The sequence below is a fragment of the Pristis pectinata genome, chromosome X, assembly GCF_009764475.1.
Source record: "Pristis pectinata isolate sPriPec2 chromosome X, sPriPec2.1.pri, whole genome shotgun sequence".
In the NCBI taxonomy this organism is placed as follows: Eukaryota; Metazoa; Chordata; class Chondrichthyes; order Rhinopristiformes; family Pristidae; genus Pristis; species Pristis pectinata.
In genome coordinates, this window is record NC_067450.1 from 3,178,319 (window position 1) to 3,199,723 (window position 21,405).

Genomic DNA, 21,405 nt, shown 5'->3' on the forward strand with positions numbered 1-21,405 from the left:
TTTTAATCAAGGAGAAAGGTACCACAACAAGGTATAGAGAATTAATGATGCTCCCTGAACTGTTTGATTGAAGCTATCATGTTTCCTCTTGGTGTACCTCTGATCAAAGAATTCAAGTCAAAGATCTTCAATATCAAGAACAGTGTGAGTTAATATTGAAGTGTGAAAGTGGGTGAACAGTCTCCCCAATTTAAACTCTGCTCAGCTGGAGTGGAGGAATCCTGCCAAACAGTAAATTGCAAAGATGCTTCATGAAACGTGATCAAAGGATAAAGCTGAGAACAGATTGTAGTCAACAAAACTGTAACATTATACCTTGATTAACTAAATCAGACTTTTGATGGAACCACAAGCAAGAATCCTACAATCTTAGCTGTTTACTAATCTTAACAAATGGCATTCAAAAATAATATGCATCATACACTTTAAAGTAATTTGAAAAATCATTGTTTTGCCGGCATTTCAGATTTTCCATGATGTAGCCTACAAAGCCAAGGATCGCAGCGATCTTCTTGCTGGGATTGATGAATTTCTTGATCAGGTGACTGTTCTGCCCCCTGGTGAATGGGACCCCTCCATTCGAATTGAACCACCAAAAAATGTTCCATCTCAGGTATGACCTTTCCATTGTAATCAATGAAATCTTTGAAGAGGGTACTTGAGCACTACTTTGGTTTTGTTGCTAACATGTGGAACTGTTAAATTGAACTGTTAGTCATAATATAATAATTGCTGGAATATAGAAGTGCAGAGCTATCAAAAGGGACCAGAAGATATTTACCCTTAAATATTTTTTAAAAATCTTAAGGTACTAATTGGGAATAATTGCATAATCACTTTGAAGATGTGTGACATTAATACATGGGCTAGCTACAGAATGCAGAATCTTCAGAGACCATGTAGAAATGATGTTTCATTGTGCCAGGTCTCATTCATACCTCCATTTGTACAACAGGAGAAACGGAAGCAGCCAGGGATCCCAAATGGTAATGCTTGCCACATTGAGCCTGAACCACAAGTGGGCCACACTGGTCCTGAACTGCAGCGCACAGGAAGGTTTGTTGTAACTTGTACGACATTTTTAATTAATTTAATCCCTGTCACACTCATTCTCAACACTTACCCACTCTTTATCTATTTTTTTTGTGAATTGTGAACTTCGGCTAAATGAACCACAGCTACAGTGTGTGCTGTTGCTGTGACCTTGGCTGAAACCTGTGCAGATGTTTAGTGTTGTGACTGAGAGATGGATCTAGATTGCCTTTTGCCTCGTGGCACATTAAGGTTACTCCACCAGAGAGCAGTTCAAAACATTTCTTTAAAAGTAAACTGTTCACAGAAACTGATTATGTAAACCTTCTTGATTCAGTCAAAACAATATACCCCTCTGCATATTAAAGTTTTAAGGAAGAAATGTTTACATTATTGACCCCATCAGCAATTGTCTATGGAATTTAAGTTTATGTAATTAGTACCTGTATTCTTCTGATGCTTTGCTTTGTAATTGCCCACTTCAATCAGATCTCAAATCCCATTTGATACAGCTGCCATGATGCATCATCACGTGTGTATGATAGCAAATGCAATTCATAGGAGTACCAGACCAATTACTCCTGGGACAGTTCTGATATTCAGAAACAAAAGCCTTTCCCACTTCTGGTCTGCTTTAAGTTTTCTCTCTCTCCCTTTGTTCATCTTTTCCATTCTTCCCATTACCTAGATTTGACTTTTTTTCTCCTCCTTCACCCCCCCCCCCCCCCCAAAATTTGACTCCATCCACACACCTGGGTTTCTTCTCCCTTGGCCAACCGTTGCCATCCCCTTCCCTATCTGGTTCCTTATCAACAGCTTCTGTCTCTACCTTCTCCCTCCCCTCTTCCTATCTGGCCCCATATGCCTAATTTTATTTTCCCTTGTCTGTTTCTACTTGACACCCATCAGCCTCTGTTTCTGAACTTCCCCTCCTCCCCTTACACTTGGATTCCTCACCTCATCTGATTCCACCTATCACCTACCAGGCCCCGTCCCACTGCCTTCTACATACTGGCCATCTTCCCTCTGCACTTTCAGTCCTGATGCAGGGTCATGATCCAAAATGCTGACCATCCATTTGCCTCCACAGATGCTGGTTGACCTGAGTTTCTCCAGCAGTTATTTGCTTCCCATTTTAGCTTCTGCAGTCTCCACTTGTTTAAAAAGGTGTTATTTACCTGACTGTAAATAACTCATAATAAAATTGCCCTAAAAGTAGTGAACTATTTATGAATTAAAGTGACCAAGGGACACTGTGGGATGCTTATTTTAAAAACAAAATCAGTGCCACAGCCCTCTGTAAAGCCTGAGAGGTCTCTGGACAGCTAATTGCACTTCACAGGCACCTTGATCTGTGGACCCAATGCTGCTGCAATCATGGGGCTGGGGGCCACCCAGAGCAGCTGAGTGCAATTGGTCTGTGGTTGCCATGGAGGGATCTCAAAGGGCTGATCAATTTCATGTGGGTTGGCACGCAAATGACACAGCAGGTGCCTGTCTAGAAACTTTTGGCCATCTGGAAACATTACAAGTCTTGAACACTATGTTAAAGCAAGGATATCCCAATTTGTGTTAGAAACCTAAAAAACTACAGCACAATTCAGGCCCTTTGGCCCACAAAGCTGTGCTGAACATGTCCCTACCCTAGAAATTACTAGGCTTACCCATAGCCCTCTATTTTACTCAGCTCCATGTACCTATCTAACAATCTCTTGAAAGACCCTATCGTATCCGCCTCCTCCACCGTTTCTGGCAGCCCATTCCATGCACTCACCACTCTGAGTAAAAAAAAAACTTACCCCTGACATCTCCTCTGTACCTACTCCCCAGCACCTTAAACCTATGTCCTCTTGTGGCCACCAATTCAGCCCTGGGGAAAAGCTTCTGACTATCTACCCTATCAATACCTCTCATCTTATACACCTCTATCAGGTCCCCCCCTCATCCTCTGTCTCTCCAAGGAGAAAAAGCTGAGTTCCCTCAACCTGCTTTCATAAGGCATGCTCTGCATTCTGGGCAGCATCCTTGTAAATCTCCTCTGCATCCTCTCTATGGCTTCCACATCTTTCCTGTAGTGAGGCGACCAGAACTGAGCACAATACTCCAAGTGGGGTCTGATCAGGGACCTATATAGCTGTAACAATACCTCACGGCTCCTAAATTCAATTCCCCGATTGATGAAGGACAATACACCATATGCCGCCTTAACCACAGAGTCAACTTCCGTGGCCGCTTTGAGCGTCCTATGGACTCTGACCCCAAGATCCCGGCTGATCCTCCACACTGCCAAGAGTCCTATCATTAAGACTATATTCCGCCAACATATTTGACCTACCAAAATGAACCACTTCACACTTATCTGGGTTGAACTGCATCTGCCACTTCTCAGCCCAACTTTGCATCCTATTTATGTCCCTCTGTAACCTCTGACAGCCCTTCAAACTATCCACCCCCAACCTTCGTGTCATCCGCAAACTTACTAACCCACCCCTCCACTTCCTCATCCAGGTAGTGTTTTCTGTTGTTTTTTGTGATTCCAGATTTGGCATTAGTGCTATATGCAGCACCCACTTGGTGCACCAAAATGGCTTTGTCCAATTTTGAGCTGTGTTCCTTTTTGTTGTATTAAATGCCACGCCAGCACTTTGACCTCAGCTGTGACTGGAAATCTCTATCCAGCTTGCAATACCTGCAGTTTCAGTCACAACATTGTATCGGATCCTCTAATTCTACACAAACTGGGTTATAATCTTGAAAATGATGCTCAATTATTTATAGATGGTTCCAGGTCTAGTGCAATATACTTATTTTTTTAAATCAAAACAATGTTAACTTGAAGATTCCCATGTACTTTACACATTCCATTGCCTCTTGCTCATTGGAATGTTCAATCCATTTCAGATTTTAATTACAGCATTTCTTGAATGTTACCTACCAATTATGAGCACTTCAAAATTAAATGCAAGAGCTGGTTTCCTTCAGTACTGTATACTACCTAGCACATGTGCCTTTTATCTTAAAGCTTGAATTTTTCAGTTTTAAATTTTGGTTTGGTTCAGGGGTGTTTTCTATTTTATTAGTATTAAGATGTTTTAGCAAGTTTACTCTAGATGCATCAACTTTTTATTCTTTTACAAAGTGCAACTAATCAAAAACAAAGCATTTTGTAGAATTTTATTCAAAAATGAATGAAAAATGTAAATTCTGTATGGTTGATACTTATTCCCAGTGCACTTTTATTAGTGGAAGCAAAAGAACATCTTTCCAATGTCTTTAGGTACATTTCATTTTCTACTGGCTTAGCCTGACATTTAAGGCCTGCTTATCCTGTATTAAATCCTTTGTTCATCGTCCCTGAACTTGCGCACACATCTAAGTTAATATTCTCATTGTGTATTTAATTCTCTTGAGACTGCCATCTTCCCTGTCTCACAACCCTCCTAAAGCCCTGCAACTAGCCACACACCTGATTTCCTCCCCATCCCTCCAGCTGATTCCTTGAATGAGTAGGACTTGGAGGGACATGGAATTAACGCAGGTATAGTAAATGGGATTAGTATAGATGGGTATAATGGTCAGCATAGACAGTTGCACAACATAGAAACGGGCTTACAGCTCACCGAGTCCTGATGCTCTTTTAGCCCATTAACAAGTATCTTCATCAGTGTACAGTAGATCTTTCAGTTAGGAATTCTCTTCCTTTGCCTCTTCTCTCAGATTTAAAACTTTAAAAAAAAATGCACTTCTCTGACTAACTCCTTGGTTGCTCTTTAATTCAGCATGCACCTCTGAGGTGTTTTGCTGTGTTCTTTTACGTTAAAGGTACTATGTACTTGGAAGTTATTGTTTAGTCCTTGGGATTTGTTCCAGTTTTCCACAGGTAGTTTTAATGAAGAGATTGATGTTTTCATATTTTGGTTGGTGCTGTTACAACTCTGGATATCCAGCATTTTTGGATTTCCACCAGTATTTCTATCTTTATTGTGAACTTTAGCATTTCTAAATTTCAGCAAATGGCCAACCCTTCTGGGCTTTTGGTTTCCTTTTGTAATTTGTAAACTTGGGACACAGCTTAATTTTGTTAAATTTGAATTGTTGATTATTATAAAACTAAGGGAAATATTAAATTTTTAAAAAAGTGTATTCAAGAAAATGAAGCTTTATCATACTTATTCTGTCCTATTCAATGAACTGGTCAATGGTATTTTAAGAATGTATTTTCTTTTTGTCCTGGAGTAATCAGCATGTTGGAAAATTTTGTTTCATGTGACTCATTTCAATTCTTCCAGGCCATTTGGGGGTTTGATCCTTGATATTAAACGGAAGATGCCTTTTTTCTGGAGTGACTTCAGGGATGCCCTTAGCTTGCAGTGTGTGGCGTCCTTCCTGTTCCTGTACTGCGCCTGCATGTCTCCTGTAATCACGTTTGGTGGCCTCTTGGGAGAAGCAACAGATGGATGCATTGTAAGAAAGTCAAGGATATTGGTGCATTTAAATTGCTAATTGGGCATAAGTATAATTCACATAACAACACAAACAGGATTAATCATTAAATGAAGTAGCGTTGTGAGATAGAAACATCAACTTTGGGGAAATTTGAGGTGTTAGTAATTGAGCTTGTCAAAACAGCAGTAATTACTTTGCAAGAGTTGGTCACAAAGCATGGAAGCAGGCCCTTCAGCCCACGAAGTCCACACTGACCATCAGCCCACCTGCACCAATCCAATGCTAATCCCATTCTGATTTTCCCCATATTCCTATCAACTCTCCTAGATTCTACTCCTTGCATACACCCCAGCGCTCAATTAATGGACTAACCCACATGTCTTTGAGATGTCGGAGGAAACCTGACACCTTGATGAAACCGGCACACTCTCTCAGAACGTGCAAATTCCACAGGTTGGGATTTAATGTGGGTCACTGCAACTGTCGGTGATGGGGGGTGGGGGTGGGGGGTGTGTGGGTGGAAGAAGCCAAGTACAATTGTCATGGGTGCAATTGGAAGAAAACGAAATGGAAATCTTGATTATATGAATGACTTTTTTCAGTATTGTCACATAGAGGTAGATATAACTTCCTGTAATAATATTAATTAAAATTATTGATAGGTAAACTTTTTTATCTTTACCTTTAGAATAGTTTGCTGTCTGGAGCTGAGGAAAATTTGGCAGGGAGGATTGAATGCCAGTAATGGAACCTTGCAGATTCTTTCCATTTCTTTTAAGATGGTAGAAAAATTGATATGTTAAGGATATGCAATCCATTCAACCAAAATAAAGATAAACACCTGTCAGTGTAACTGGATCAATGTTCTGCACTATTTCTGTTCTAAGTTCTATGCTGCACTTGTGGATGCATGCTAATATCCAGTGTGTACCATTGACTCTGAGACTTGCATTAGTTTAGACTAGTGGTTTGTACTAGCAACATTATTAAACCAGTGAGATGCAGCAAATTCCATATGTCAAATTCCAAAGGTCTGTGTGCAGTTTTACAGAAAATGTTAAAGATAAAGGTGAAGATTAATGGCTTTCGCATATAAATAGATGGAATGATAGAATACTGTATGTTTTCAAAAAAAAATCCTGATTTAAGGATCTGGATAGTTACTGCAGTAACAATAGAATCTGATATCATTTGTGGTAAACAGCCTCAAACCATACTTTCAGGGGGCTGAAAAGATGTGTTTATTTTGGCACCTTTCACATCCCCTTCATGATATCCTGATGTTTTGGAGTAAATGTATGTTGCAGAAAAGGTGGGCTCTAGTTAAGCACAGCATGAGATAATCTATTTTGTGATGTTAATCGAGGGAGAAGTATCGGCTACAATAATGAGGACAACACCCCTCTTTGAAATTGGGGATCTTGTATCTACCTGGAAGCTGACAAAGGACCTCTGAAAGCTTGCACAGCTAACAGTGCAGCAATCCCTCATTATTGCATTGAAGAGTTGATTTACATTTCTTGTGCTTGTCTCCTGGGTGAGACTTGAACTGAAAATCCTGACTCAGAAGTGAGAGTGCCACCTACTGAGCTATGCCTGACAGTAAACAATTGAATAAGTCAGTGTTCTTTACCTTACTGGATAACAATATAACTGGTTTGTTTTGTAACTGAACTAAAAGAAGCTGTGGAGTTGTACACAAAGCAGAAGAAACAGAACACTGGTGTATCTGCAGTAAGAATAGCTACAGTGTCTTATGTAATGGCCAATTGCCTGCCATATACAATGTTATGTTAGCTGCTGAATTGCACTTTGGTCATCATCTGTATGAAACCAATCATAATGGCATAAGTAGCAGCTATTTGGCATGTGCCTATATAAGTTGTTTTAAAAAAAACTACCTAATTGGGGTGGCACAGTGGTGCAGCAGTTAGTGCAGATGCCTCAACTCCAGCAACCCAGCTTCAATCCTGACATAGTCGTCTGTGTGGAGTTTGCACATTCTCCCTGTGACCCATGTGAGTTTCCCTTAGTTTCTTCCAACATCCCAAAGCCTTGCTGGTAGGTTAATTAGCTACTGTAAATTACCCTCCATGTAAGTGACAAAAGAAGAGTAGATGGGCATGTAAGAGAATAGATCACAGGGAAATGGACTGAAGGGATTGCTGTACAGGGAGCTGGCTTGAGTGAGATGGGCTGAATAGCTGTCTCCTGTGTTGTAATAAGGAAGTAAGGTAAAGAGCCACTCTGCTCTTCCGCTGCAGCCCTGTGTATTTCTTCCAAGTGTATATTTACTTGCCTTTTTGAAAGTTGTTGTTGAGTCTGCTTCCACCAGCATTTGGGAAATTAATTCTAGATTATCATAGCATGGTGGGTGGGAGGAGAAGTGGATGATGGTGGAATCTGCCTTCCCTCCAATTACTGAAGACTGTTCTCTGACTAATGACTTTCCAACTGGTGGAAACCATTTCTCCTGTCTTACTTTTTTGAAACTCTTAATGATTTTGAAGGCCTCCATCAAATCATCACTTAGCCTGTGCTAAGGAGAATGTTACTGCCTTTTCTAGTCTTTCCATATAACCCAAGTCCCACATCCCTGGCACTTCACTAGTGGCTCTCCTTTGCAACCACTCTTGATTTTGTTCCTGAAGTGGGGTGCCCAGCATTAAACAAAATGCTCTAGCTGAGGCTTGGCCAGTGATTTTCTAAAAGTTTAGTATTAATTAGTTTATTATTGTCACATGTACTGAGGTACAGTGGAAAAACTGTTTTGCATGCCATCCATACAGATCATTTTATTACAACAGTGCATTGAGGTAGTACAAGAGAAAACAATAACAATGCAGAATGTGTTAGAGTGCAGGCAGTCATGTGCAAGGGCCACGATGAGGTAGATTGAGAGGTCGGGTCCATCTTCTTGTACTAGGGGACCATTCAGTGGTCTTATAACAGCAGGATAGAAGCTGTCCTTGAGCCTGGTGGTACGTGCTTTCAGGCTTTTGTATCTTCTGCCTGATGGGAGAGGGGAGAAGAGAATGTCTGGGGTGGGTGGGGTCTTTGATTATGCTGGCAGCTTTACTGAGGCAGCGTGAAGTATTGACAGTCCATGTGGGGAAGCTGGTTTCCATGATGTGCTGCGACTTGTGTGCTGTTTAGTAAATACAGCTATTTATAAGGACTATTATTTTAACACACTAATGGAATTACTGCATTTATTTTTTGCAAGTTTTTTCTGTCAGTATTACTTAAATTTTGGATTTCTTTTTCAGAGTGCAATAGAGTCCCTATTTGGGGCTTCCATGACTGGAATTGCTTATTCTCTCTTTGCTGGGCAACCTCTCACTATATTGGGCAGTACTGGTCCTGTGCTAGTGTTTGAAAAGATTTTGTTCAAATTCTGCAAGTAAGTAACTATTGGAGGGATTAATAAAACTTCAGACACTGTACATTGCCTGCCATTTCAATTCTATACAATAACAAAAATACATCAAGTTGATGACTGTGGAATAGATGGGAAATCTAATGGTCTTGCAAATTCCCTGAAATTCTGGAATCTGTGGACTCCAGTTTGAAAAGCTTTGGCTAACAAGTTTTCTCCATCAGTAAATTCTTTTCCCCCATCAATTAATACTGAATAAATTGAGTGCTTCATTTTTTTGTGTTGGGCCATGTAAGATTCTATTTCTATTAGTGAGTATGATACGAGGGGAAATTGCTTGGTAAGGGAACAGCATAATCTGTGGGTATGAAGGTTTTTCTCATTTCACTTGTATTATTGGTTTTTTTCACATTGTCCAATTCTGTCCCCCTTCCAACAATCTTCATCTGCTATTTGGAAAAATAGAAGGTTGAGTTCAGCTGAGTCCTACTCCTGAATCAATACATATTTGATGCATCTAAAACTCTTGAAACTGCAGATCCAGATGGTGCAAAGATCTATAATTTTAATTCCCCATCTTTCACTCCTCTATTGCAGAACTCCTCCATCTTTGCTTTGAATGCAATTCTGAAGCACTTCCTGAATTAGATAATGCCTAGAATCCTGATTTTCAGTAGTAGACATAATTTTGCTTTTTTAATTGGATTTTTGTCTCCTTTTTATAGGGATTATGACTTGTCCTACCTTTCCTTGAGAGCGAATATTGGACTCTGGACATCATTCATGTGTATCTTGCTTGTTGCCACAGATGCAAGTTCTCTTGTCTGTTACATAACTCGTTTTACTGAGGAGGCATTTGCCTCTCTCATATGTATAATTTTCATCTATGAAGCCCTGGAAAAGCTGATCCATTTGGGAGAAATTTACTCTTTCAATATGCATTCAGATCTGGACCAGCTTACTCAATACTTGTAAGCATTATACTTTCTCTTCCTTGTCAAATGTTCTGTTCTTGCAGTATTAGCATTCCATGGGAGCCAGTTACTGTACTTTAGTTAAATGATTATTTTTGAAGTGTGAGCCAAGTCTGAGTATTGGAAGGATGTTTCACCATATGGCATAACAATTTTAATCCTGTTTCATTTCCCAGCAGGAAGTCATTGAATTTCGACAAAGGGCTAGAATCCCATTTTACTTTACTTTCCTTGCCAATACTAAGACTGTCATCTACCAAAGATTAGCTAACTTCAAACAGACTAGGAACTACACTCCAGGATCTTTTAATCTCTATGGCTCCATTGCACACAACTTTACTGGCTGATCCATCAGTGAAGCCCTAAACCTGATCCCTGCTAAAAGGGTCATTATTATCATGGGTTATAAATGTGAATATAAAATACGAATTATGAATTGATTAATCACAGACCTGGCACAGCTGTCAATGAGGAAATTGTCTCTTAAAAAAAAATCAGCCCATAAGCATCAGAATTAAGGACCAACCTGGTTATATAATCTTAGACATGCTCGCTTCACATGGCTCTAGTTAAGGGCTCAGGTTTCACAGAATAATTATCACCATAGTCAGATGGCAATGTGTTAGCTGAAATGCATCAATTTTTGGCAGGTATAATCTGGATTTTGGAGCAGAAGAACTGGACCCTTCGTTAAGTAAAGGGTTTTCTTGCTTACTGCCTTTTATACTTGAGCAATTTCTCCAAACGAGGGCAGAAGCCAGGCTGGAGTGATTGTAAACAAGACAAATGATGACATAGACTAAATTGGATACAGGGATCGCCGTGTGCAATGAATTCTTGCCCATCAATTTAAATACAGGAGGGGTGCTACTTTTATGCAACCTACTGATTAGCATGATTCTGTCCAGCACCAATTTGCTGCAGGGATTTTGCACAGAGCTTGTGGCACATCCTTTTCAGTGTGGAGCTCATTATGAACCCAAGCAGTCTGGCTGATATCTCTGGTTCCATTGCTGCACATGCAGTTTCCATTACATGCACTGCAATTTCTGACTTCCACAATCATTGATGTGGACACCAGTGTTTGAGGAGGCTCCAGCATGTCACAGCCAGCCAGCAATTTGTTCTCCAATGCCCTGTTAGGATTGCCAAGGCGGTGCTCCAGGAGAGTTATTAGTGGCTTCATGGAGTAAGTCTGCTGTTTCCTCTGAAGACAGCAACATTTCTGCTGCACCCCTGTCTCTGCCAGTGCTCCCCATGTATTTTCAGCCAGCTAGCTTGCATTCCTTCCATCCATACCAAGCTGCTGCTGCTGGGGGCTCTCGGCTACTCAAGGTTGGCCTTTTGCAATCTCCTCCTGAAAATAATAGCTGTATACCAACTGTTTGGACAGCTCTGCACAGGAATACTGCAAAGGTGCATGGAAACCAAGACATTAGGAAGTGCAGAAGTGATTTAGTTTGAAATGGCTAATAGCTTGCAAACAATGATGTTTGTTGTGATGGCTTTCAGTTTGTCATTTGTGTGGTCAAGAATGACACTGATGGTTAGTGATTGAGGGAACATTTGCTGAATTGGGAATTGAAATTGCAATTACTGCTATCTCAGTCAGATTAACTCTTTACCTGCAACTTGGGCAGGAAGGGGCTGCCTAGCTTCCCCTCTCTTTCCACCCCCCCTGCCCAGCCTGTCTTTCTCTTTTCCCTGCTTCCCCATGTGCTCCTACTCTTTGGCTTCTCTTTGATAGCTAGTGGCCTATGCCATGGCGAAGTCTGCAATCTCAGCAAATGCTTATTTGCTTGTCTCTGGCAAGAGTAAAATTAGTTGGCTGTCTTCAGATAGAGCATCAGCAATCTCTGTAACAATGGATAGCAAATTTATGATATATTGAAAATACCCTCAGTTCTAACCTGGAAGGAGTCAAATGCATAAGTCATCGCTGCCACACTTGCAGCCACTGGCAATGCAGGCCTTGCCCTGCTAAGGCTGCAGTTGTGATTGGTAAAGCAGTTGGTAAATTTCATTGAGAGTGTCCTGTCTTGTACAAATTTCTTGCACGTGATTTTGTTGAGGTTGTTAGGCAAATTGCTTTCTGAACACAGGCAGATTCTGCTCCCTATTGAGAACCCTTCTACCCCTCATTCTCCCTCCCTCTTCCAGCAGTTTGTCCTGCACTACTGCCCTTCTGCTAACTCTTCCAGTCATGCTATGTCCCTACAGAATACTTACTAATGCATCTATATCTGAAAGCAACTGATTTGTGCAGGAGTCTTTAAGCATTACCACCTGATTCACTCTGCAAGTGTTTAAAAAAAAATGAACTGTGGAAAATACCAAATGCTTATGGAACTGAAGTACCAGCTGGAAGAAATCAATCAGCAACTGACCTGCAACTAGCTGATGACCCCTTTTAATAGTGGTTAGGGGTTCATGCCATAAGGTGTACTCAGCAAAGACGTAGGTTGCAACATGGAGCACTTGAGTCCAAGCTCCGTTGGATGGTGATTAATGCCATGTTCTGGCTGCTTCATATACTTCAGGGGGGGCGTTGGCCATGTGCACACTTTCACTTTCAAGTTAGCATATGCTGTGATTCTCAGAAGAGGTATGTGCATGTGCTGTGGACCCCATTTTAAGCATGAAAGTGCAGTCATAGTGCACAGCCAGTGGGCACTCCCAAACTCAATTTTTGTGACTAGTGATTTTAGTGAAACACTATTTTAAGTTAAACTATTTTCACTGAAGTATGCATCAATTGAAGTATGTATCTTTTCTGCTATACACTAATTTGGTTACAATAAATTACATTGAAGTATCTCAAGTGTGACTTTTATTTTTCCTGTTTTGTGTTCACTTTAGCTGTATATGCACAGAGCCTCCTAATCCTAACAACAGAACTCTAGAGTACTGGGAGAAGCAAAATATTACAAGCTCGACAATCCCTTGGGCAAATCTGACTGTCAGTGTAAGTTACAAAAAGTGAATGTAGATTGATTAAGGTGGACTGTGAACAGTTTATTGATTAGCCCTGTTGATATTGTGAAGAAAGTAATGGATAGGAAACACAAGTTACATTCTCAGAATTTTTCATAGCTGTTTTGCTGTAATTTTAGTGGACTGCTAATTACAAAGTGAATATTCCATTGTTCTAAAGATTTTCGGGACTTCAAATTTAAGAGAATGTCAACCATCGTCATTTAATAGCTCCATAATTACATTTGTGTTGCATATTCTGATGTTTGTGGGGTCAAAAACACTTGACAGAGAATTTGGTGGGGGAGGTTGAGAATGTAGGGAGAACAAAATGCTATTAATATAGGATTAGTGTAAATGGGTGGTTGATGGTGCTGACTTCATGGGCTCAAGGGTCTGTTTTTGTCTTGCTCTTGATTCCAGACCAGTCCTGGTTGTGTAGGGTTTTGACCTGAAACATTGATGGTTCTTTCCCTCCCAATAGATGCTGGTTGACCCACTGAGTTCCTCTAGCAGTTTGTTGCTCCAGACTCTAGCATCTGCTGTCTCTTGTGTTTCCTATTGCTCTGCATTTCACAACTTTCGCATTTCTTTGTGTTCTCTCGCTCTCTGACTACCCTAATTAATCTATCAACTCAATGGCTTCATCTATAGCTTATCCCCAAAGCAATCCTAGTCTCGTCCTATCATATATTTTGTCCTATCCATTCCACCCTCGCCCTCTCTTTCTTTCCTAGTTTTGACAAAGGGTCTACAACCTGAAACATTAATTATTTCTTTCTATAGATGCTATCTGACCTGAGTGTTTTGGGCACTTTCTATTTTTATTTTGGGATTTACTTCCTAATACTTTTTAACATTAACTTCATTTGTAACCAATTTTCCCCACTGCTTCACCAACTTGCTATTCTCTTATTTCAGGTTTCTATCTGGTAGTGTTTCATTTTGTGCAAGTTATTTGGAACTTGTGCCCATTAGTCATACATTGATTTATCAACTGTTCAATTACCATTATTTAATGTTGATTTTGGTTTATAGTTGGTAAACAGCAAGCCCCACATGGATCAGCTGTATTTGACTTGCTGTTCTGACATGCTGCATCAGGATTTGAGGCAGTTTTTACTTGATTACTTGAATTTCAAATGCTTTGTGCATTACTTCAATTTTGTAACCTAGTGTATAAATTGATGACTGTACTCTGTAGGTGCTCTCCAAACTTTGGGTTACCATATCACTTGCAATTTAGGTAGTATCAACATGTTTATTCCCTGTGGTGTGAGATCCAAGAGAAAGTCATGGCAAATATACAATAGAGAGTACCTGACACTGCTTTTGCCTTTCAGACTCAAGGCTGGGACAAGTGGAAGATCATTTGTCGCCCCCTAAGCGCCCCTTCCCTCCCCCCACCCCCCCCCCCCAAACCACTTTTGACTGTTTTCTGTGCATATCTGAATAACATGCCGATCGGCCTGAAGTTGCTTTGAAGTTATTCAAAGGCAGTTATGAAACACATGGTTGTACAGTTTTTAAATGGTCTTGCACATAAAATATGAACTGTTCTCAGAATAGAGCAAGTAAAAAAGGATATGTAAATATGGAGCACATGAAGTGGTGAATGATTCAAATCATGGTGATGGAAACAAATTGCTGGTCAATCCTGTTATGCGTGGGATAGGTAAGGATTACATCGAAGACTGACAGTGATATCATGTGATAAACATCTAATACTGTGGACATAATCTGATCCTTGCTCCCATTGACTGAAGATCACTTCAGTGGTGTGTGGAACATTCTAAACAGTGAAGAAACAAATATGATAGAGCTCCAAAAGCTAGACCAGTGTGTCATGTGTAACTTGAGCTGTCTGTTGCTTTTCATCATTTAGGACTGTAGGGCATTTCATGGTGAATTTGTTGGCCCTTCATGTGGACCCCATGGACCATACACCCCAGATGTCCTCTTCTGGTCTGTTATACTATTCTTTTCAACATTTGCCCTATCAGGGTTCCTCAAACAGTTTAAAACAAGTCACTATTTCCCAACTAAGGTATGTACAATTTGTTTATCTTGTGTTCTTTAAAACAAAGTATTTTTCTAGAATTTTGTAGGCTCTATTTTGCCAGAGAAGATTGTTTTGCTTTTTTTAAAAAAAAAACAAGTAGTCAAGGTAGCTCTATGGATGCAAGGACACTTGTAAGGAAATTGTTCCAGGCTTCTGATGGGATACAATATATACTTTGGTTTGGTATAGGCCTTCACTGGAAAGGGAGTTTTACTGAAGAAGTATAGACCCATTATTTATAATGTATTCCTTTTTGGATGCAATTTTTTTGCGAGGCTGCTGTTATTTTTTCCCATTTCAATTCTGTATACTATTTATTACATGAAGCTAGACATAATTGTTGGCAAACTTAAGAATTTTGGAAAAAATTCTCCCATTTATTACCTGTGATGGCCAGTGACACTTTCGTTCACTAACTCTACTTACTGGCAGGTACGGTCAACGATAAGTGACTTTGCTGTTTTCCTGACTATCTTGTCCATGGTTCTTATTGATTGCGCCCTGGGAATACCATCACCAAAGCTTCAAGTTCCCAGCATCTTTAAGGTAACAAAATATAATTTGGAGGATTGTTTGAGACACTCAAAAGGACAAGTAATTATTACTTTGAGCGAGCAAATCAAATTAAGGCTGCGGTGAGATGGGAATGTATATGAAAAATGAGTACAACTATCTTTTTAGGTATTTAGTATTCTAAGGGGTATGGATAAACAAAACACACAGATTTGTAATGGTCATGTAATAGTCAATGCTCTGCACTGAAACTCAGAGCCAGACAGTTTAGATTTAATCATTTAGCTCAGCCAATGTTGATTACCCAGAGATGAAATGCATAAAATTGGCAGAGAAAGCAATGAAGGGGTATGTGCATGAGTAATCTGTAGTCATGTAAAGTTCTGCTGCTTCTGTTCAAACTTGCATTGGCCCTTCTGCCCTTCACCCCTTCACCCCTCTGCTTGCTGACTGACACTATCTTCCAGTTAAGTAATGCTTTAGTTTGAAAATATTTGCTTTATTTTCAAATCCCTCCATTATCAATGCCTTTCCTTGTCTGTGTCATCCCCTCAAGTTTTATAAGCATGCACCTTCCCCCACCCCCTCAAAAACAAATACTTGTGCTGCTCCATTTCTGGCCACTTGAGCATCCAAGCTGTTGAGTATCCAAAGTGTTGACTAGTTAATCAGTGATGTGGGAGAAGATCTGATTCGCAAACCTTGCCATAGTGACTGCAGGTCCATTTGCCAAATGGTTTTCAGCACACTGCTTCCTGTATCTCTGGTGGCCCTCTGCAGTAGCTTTGCAGTTACTAGGAAGTGGTGCACCAAACTGCAGAGAGTTCTCCCAGTTAGTGGGAATGCTTACTTTCTTACTGTGTGAGAGCTCTGGCCTTTTATGTAGCAGATGGTTCTTGAGTTGGCCAGGCATCAGAGGCTATGGCTGTCATTCCACACCACAAAGGTACATGCTCTTTGGGGCTCACTTGGCAAAGCTTACGAGCGTCCAGCAGAAATCTGTGGACTGTAGGCTGGTTCAATTGTTGAGAAAGATCTCATGGTTGATTGCTGGTCCCAAGTGACTCCAAGAATATGTCTGAAGCAGTGAAGATGGAAGTTGTTCAATCTCTGCTCCTGCATGGAGTATGTGACCAGCTTTCACAGGCATAAAGGAAGGCACGGAGGACAAAGCTTGATAAATGGACAGTAATATTATACAGGCACTTTCAGTGAGAGTCACTGACTCCAGAATTGTAACTAACTGCAAGTGAATAACTTAAATTTGGCTGAATGCAGTATTCAATTTGAGATCTGCAAAACAAAGTACACCATTAGCAATGTATTCCGAGTACTGTATATATCAATGAGAGGGTGTAAGATTGCACTGATGCCAGTAATTTGCAAAAAATATTTTTGAAATTAAAAACACAACTAAAATCCTTGTACTGTGTACTTATTTGCAGCCAACAAGAGATGATCGTGGGTGGCTAATTAACCCCATCGGCCCAAATCCCTGGTGGACTGTCATTGCTGCCATTATCCCAGCTCTACTCTGTACTATTCTTATTTTCATGGACCAACAGATCACTGCTGTCATAATAAACAGGAAGGAACACAAGCTGAAAGTATGAATTCCTGCTGATTTTTATTGAAAATGAATGTTATGGATAATTTGAAGTAATTAAAATTAACTGGTTAGTGTTTTGTATACTGTATTCGTATGGATCATTGCAAAAATCAATGCAGCATGCAATTGAAAGCTGCATTTTTATCTTTAAGTTGACTGTTTTGGTTTTAACATTTGGATGGTACTAAATTGGTCACAATTTAGATTCTAATTATCTGTTCTTTTCTTCCATAGAAAGGATGTGGCTATCACCTTGACCTCCTGATAGTGGCTATAATGTTGGGTGTATGTTCAATCATGGGTCTACCCTGGTTTGTAGCTGCAACTGTTCTCTCCATCTCTCACGTGAATAGTCTGAAGCTAGAATCAGAATGTTCAGCTCCTGGTGAACAGCCAAAATTCCTTGGCATTCGAGAACAACGTGTCACCGGTCTGATGATCTTCATTCTCATGGGCTGCTCTGTCTTTATGACTACTTTCTTAAAGGTAAGTCGACGGTGGAAGTATTAAGCAACTTGTAGCTGCAAATTTCAGTGGAGTATGCTAATTTGGAGGATTTGTTTGCAATTTAGTGTCAAATACAAACCAGACTTTTAATTAGATTATAACTCAATTCTGTTTAAAGTTTGCAAAAAAATATATTTTCTGAGCTGATGCAAATTATCCTTGAAATATTTAAGTATGGAACCTGCCTCCTGGGAGCAGATTGATCAGTGGTCAAGTTCCTGCAGTCTTCAGGAAAGAATTCCAAAGATATGCAACCCATTGAGTAAAGACATTTCTTCTAATCTGTTCTAAATGAGTAACTCCTAGACTAAGTCCCCAAGTTTTTAACTTTAAGATGGACAGTCTATCACCATCTGTTCTTGTGCTCTTGCTGTTTCAGTGCTATTTCCTCTCATTCTTTGAAGCTCCAGTACAGCTGAACCAAAGCTTGCTTGACCTCATGTAGATCAAATGGAAAGTTGGATGGAGCATTAGAAGGCAGAATTTAATCCTGACAAGTGCGAGGTGATGCAGTTTGGGATGTCAAATAAGGGTAGGAAATGTACAGTAAATGGTAGGACTCTTAAGGAATGGTGATGAACAGAGGGACCTCGGGGCTCAAGTCCATAGATCCCTGAAAGTGGTAACACGTAGATAAGGTGATGAAGAAAGCATATGGCATGCTTGCCTTCATAGGTCAGGACATAGAATATAAGACTTGAAGTTGTGTTGCAACTGTACAAAGCACCAGTTAGATTACATTGAGTACTTGTGTGCAGTTCTGGTTGCCACACTATAGGAAGGATGTGGTTGTGCTAGAGAGAGTGCAGAGGAGATTCACCAAGATGTTGCCTAGATTGGAGGACTTCAGTTATGGGGAGAGGTGGGTTTGCTTTCCCTGGAACAAAGGAGGCTGAGGAGTGACTTGATAGTCTAATTTTTCCATGGTAGGGGCATCAAGAACCAGAGGGTAAGATTTAAGGTGAGAGGAAGGAGTTTTAAAGGGGATCTGAGAGGAAGGTTTTGTTAGTGGTTGATATCTGGAACTTGCTGCCAGAGAAGGTGGTAGAATCAGATACGATTGCTACATTTAAGAGGCATTTAGATAGCCACTTAAATGGGCAAGTCAGAGGAGAATGTGGACCTAGTGTGGGTAAATGGGATTATGGATGGGCACAAAAGTTGGTGTGGACATGATGGGCTCATTTCTATACTGTATGACTGACTCTAACCATCTCATTCCCAGGAATGAATCTCCTAATTCTGTATAACACTGCCTCCAAGCAAATAAATCCTTGTGTAGGTAAACTGAAAGTGCATACATTATCCCAGGTATGGTCTTGCAGAAGGCCTGAATGACCTTGGCAAGGTTGTACTCCAACATTACTAATTTCTTAATATTTGATTTCTTTCCTTGCTATGTAGTGAGTAACCTCTACATCTTCTTAGTTTATCCTCTTACCTGCCACCACCTTGTCCACTCACTTGTCTATATTCCCCTTTCAGACTGTTCTTGAGCACTTTCCAACCTAGCTTTATATCACCAGCAAACTTGCACTGTTTTCATCTGAGTCGTATTATAAGTTGTGACTAGTTGAAAGCTCAATTCTGATCCTCACTAGTAACAGCCTCTCAATCTGAAAAAGCTTGTTTATTCTTGCTCCATTTTCTGTCCTTGACCAATCCTGTATCCCTGTTTAATATGACACACCCAATCCTATGACCTTACTTTGTGTATCATCCTTTTGTGGGGTACCTTATCAAATTCCTTCAGATGATCCATATGTACTACATACGTTGGTTCCTATCTTTATCTCCTCTGCTAGTCAAATCTTCAAAAGCTTCTTAAATTGGTGAAATACTCGAGTTCAAAATTCAAGTCGACTTTGCTAACGATGTGGCTTACTAAGTGTCTTTTTACCACGTTTCCTTTGTAACTCTTTCCTTTTTGCATTTAGCTTTGGAAGTTCTCTCCTCATTTTGTCTTCTCCCTCTTGGTCATTCGCCCTTGTCAATTTGCTGCTTTAAACTCTTGCCATCCTTGGGCTTGCTACTTGGTTTAGCATTAAGCCTACTCATTTAATACGACCCTTGAACTCTTTAGATGGCTTCTGACTTTTCCCATGGAGTTTTATTTCATTGTGGAATGTATATGTATTTAGAATGATCAAACATTTCTTAAATGTTTGACATTTATCTATAAGCAAATCTTTAAATCTAATTTCTCATTCTACCTTTTGGTCATTTTTGATCTTTGTAACTATTTAACTGGCTTTGTAACTACTTAACTAGTTCAAGTTGTGGTTTCTGACTGAAGTGTGGCCCCTTCAAACTGAAAATACAATGCTAGCATATTGTTTTTGATCAAAATTGGGCCACTAATTCACCCCCATCTCATTAGTATTTGTGTTTGTCTCAGGATGGAGTTTGAACCCACAAATTTTTGATATGGAAATGAGTGCTGCCAACTGAAATAAGATTTTGTTTGGGAGCTTTATAGGACCACTCAATTACTTTGGTTTCTATAAATCTTAAAGTTTGGTATCTTTGCCTAGATATTGTATTGTGCTCATTGCAAAAGTGGCCCAAGTCCAGACTGCAGCAATGTTAGGGTGGTTTACACCCAAAAACGAGTGCTGTAATGGGGCTTGTTTGATTTGTGAAAGGGACTCAATGCAGTGCAGCTCCCAACACAGATGTGCAGCAACCAGAAGGCAGTCAGTACCTCTGAGGCACACTCCCCATGGCAACCACACAGCAGTAATGTATGCTACCGTGAAGGTGACAGAGGAGAAGGGGAGAGCTTCCACATTCACTCAAAGGTGCATGGCTAAAGGGAGGTTGAGCGTCAGGGGCCCAAGAAACCTGCCAGGCAGGGGGCGTCTTCATAGTCTAATCAAGGAACGATGATTTGAAGTGCAGTGGAGCAATGTGGGAAGAAATTTCATGTCCTCAAGATAAGTTGGACTGTTTTGCATTGAACTGATTTGCGTTGAACTTTGCATCTGCAGAGCGGAGATCCTTGCAAAACAGAATATTTTATGCAGAGCTTTGAGTTCTTTGAGCAAGGTAACTCATCAGGGAAAGAAGTGGTGGAGCAAATCCTATTTAGTAATTGGTCAGGGATTTACTCATTGTTTTATAAGCAGTGTAGGTGGACCTGCAAAGCAGGATGTGAGGAAATCTTGTCATTGGGGCTCTCCCAGCTGGTTATGACTGTGTACAAAGTTGATGGTAATGATTGGAGGTAGATGAGGGTCATCTAACTTGCTTTGAGGACTTTTGATGTTGCAGAGAAGAATCTGAATCAGGGAATCCTCTGCAATGTTTCCCATCTTGGTTAAAAGATAAGGCTGTGGATTTTAAACTAAGAAATCCCTCTGGAAACCACTGCCTTCCTGGCCATCTTGCTTATGCTGCTCTTCTGAATTTGCTTCCTAGTCTTTAATCTCTAGGTTTCCTTGCTGTGCTTGCTCTGGTTCTGGCTCCTGTCTCCAGTTTGTATGGTTATGCAACATGTGGCAACAAAGTCTACACATCTGCTTGCAATGTACCACTGGGTGCTCCAGTCAGAAGCAGGCAATGAAATCTCATCATGAGACTAATGCTGTTTTCCACTACTGTCCTGGTACTTGTGTGCTCAGCTGCACTGGTGTGTGCTATTAAAAAGGAAGCTGCTATCATCAGGAGACTGGACCAGGTGGTTTCTGAACTGACTAGAGACATTTAGAGTGCTAACCATGCAAAATTAGGTTTTACCCAGAGCAGTCCATTTCAGCAATCATTTCCAGGCAAAGATCATGTTGATCACACAATTGGGCCAGGTATTTCGTGCACAAATTCAGTTTAGCAAGCCAGACCTAATCAGGGCATCAGGTGGTATTGATTTATTATTGTCACTTGTACTGAGGTACAGTGAAAAGCTTGTCTT

At 40.4% G+C, this 21,405-nt stretch overlaps 1 protein-coding gene across 3 annotated transcripts in view; it reads left to right on the top strand.

Moving 5' to 3' along the window:
- Positions 1-21,405, top strand: part of LOC127566949 (electroneutral sodium bicarbonate exchanger 1-like) — a 158,026-nt gene that overhangs the window by 110,175 nt on the left and 26,446 nt on the right. For all 3 annotated transcript variants that reach the window (XM_052009507.1, XM_052009508.1, XM_052009506.1), the window contains 10 exons: positions 467-613; positions 956-1,056; positions 5,322-5,496; positions 8,748-8,881; positions 9,583-9,828; positions 12,691-12,796; positions 14,690-14,851; positions 15,299-15,412; positions 16,825-16,986; positions 17,223-17,474. In XM_052009507.1, coding sequence (XP_051865467.1) covers positions 467-613; positions 956-1,056; positions 5,322-5,496; positions 8,748-8,881; positions 9,583-9,828; positions 12,691-12,796; positions 14,690-14,851; positions 15,299-15,412; positions 16,825-16,986; positions 17,223-17,474 — 1,599 coding nt within the window. The remainder of the gene's footprint in view (positions 1-466; positions 614-955; positions 1,057-5,321; positions 5,497-8,747; positions 8,882-9,582; positions 9,829-12,690; positions 12,797-14,689; positions 14,852-15,298; positions 15,413-16,824; positions 16,987-17,222; positions 17,475-21,405) is intronic.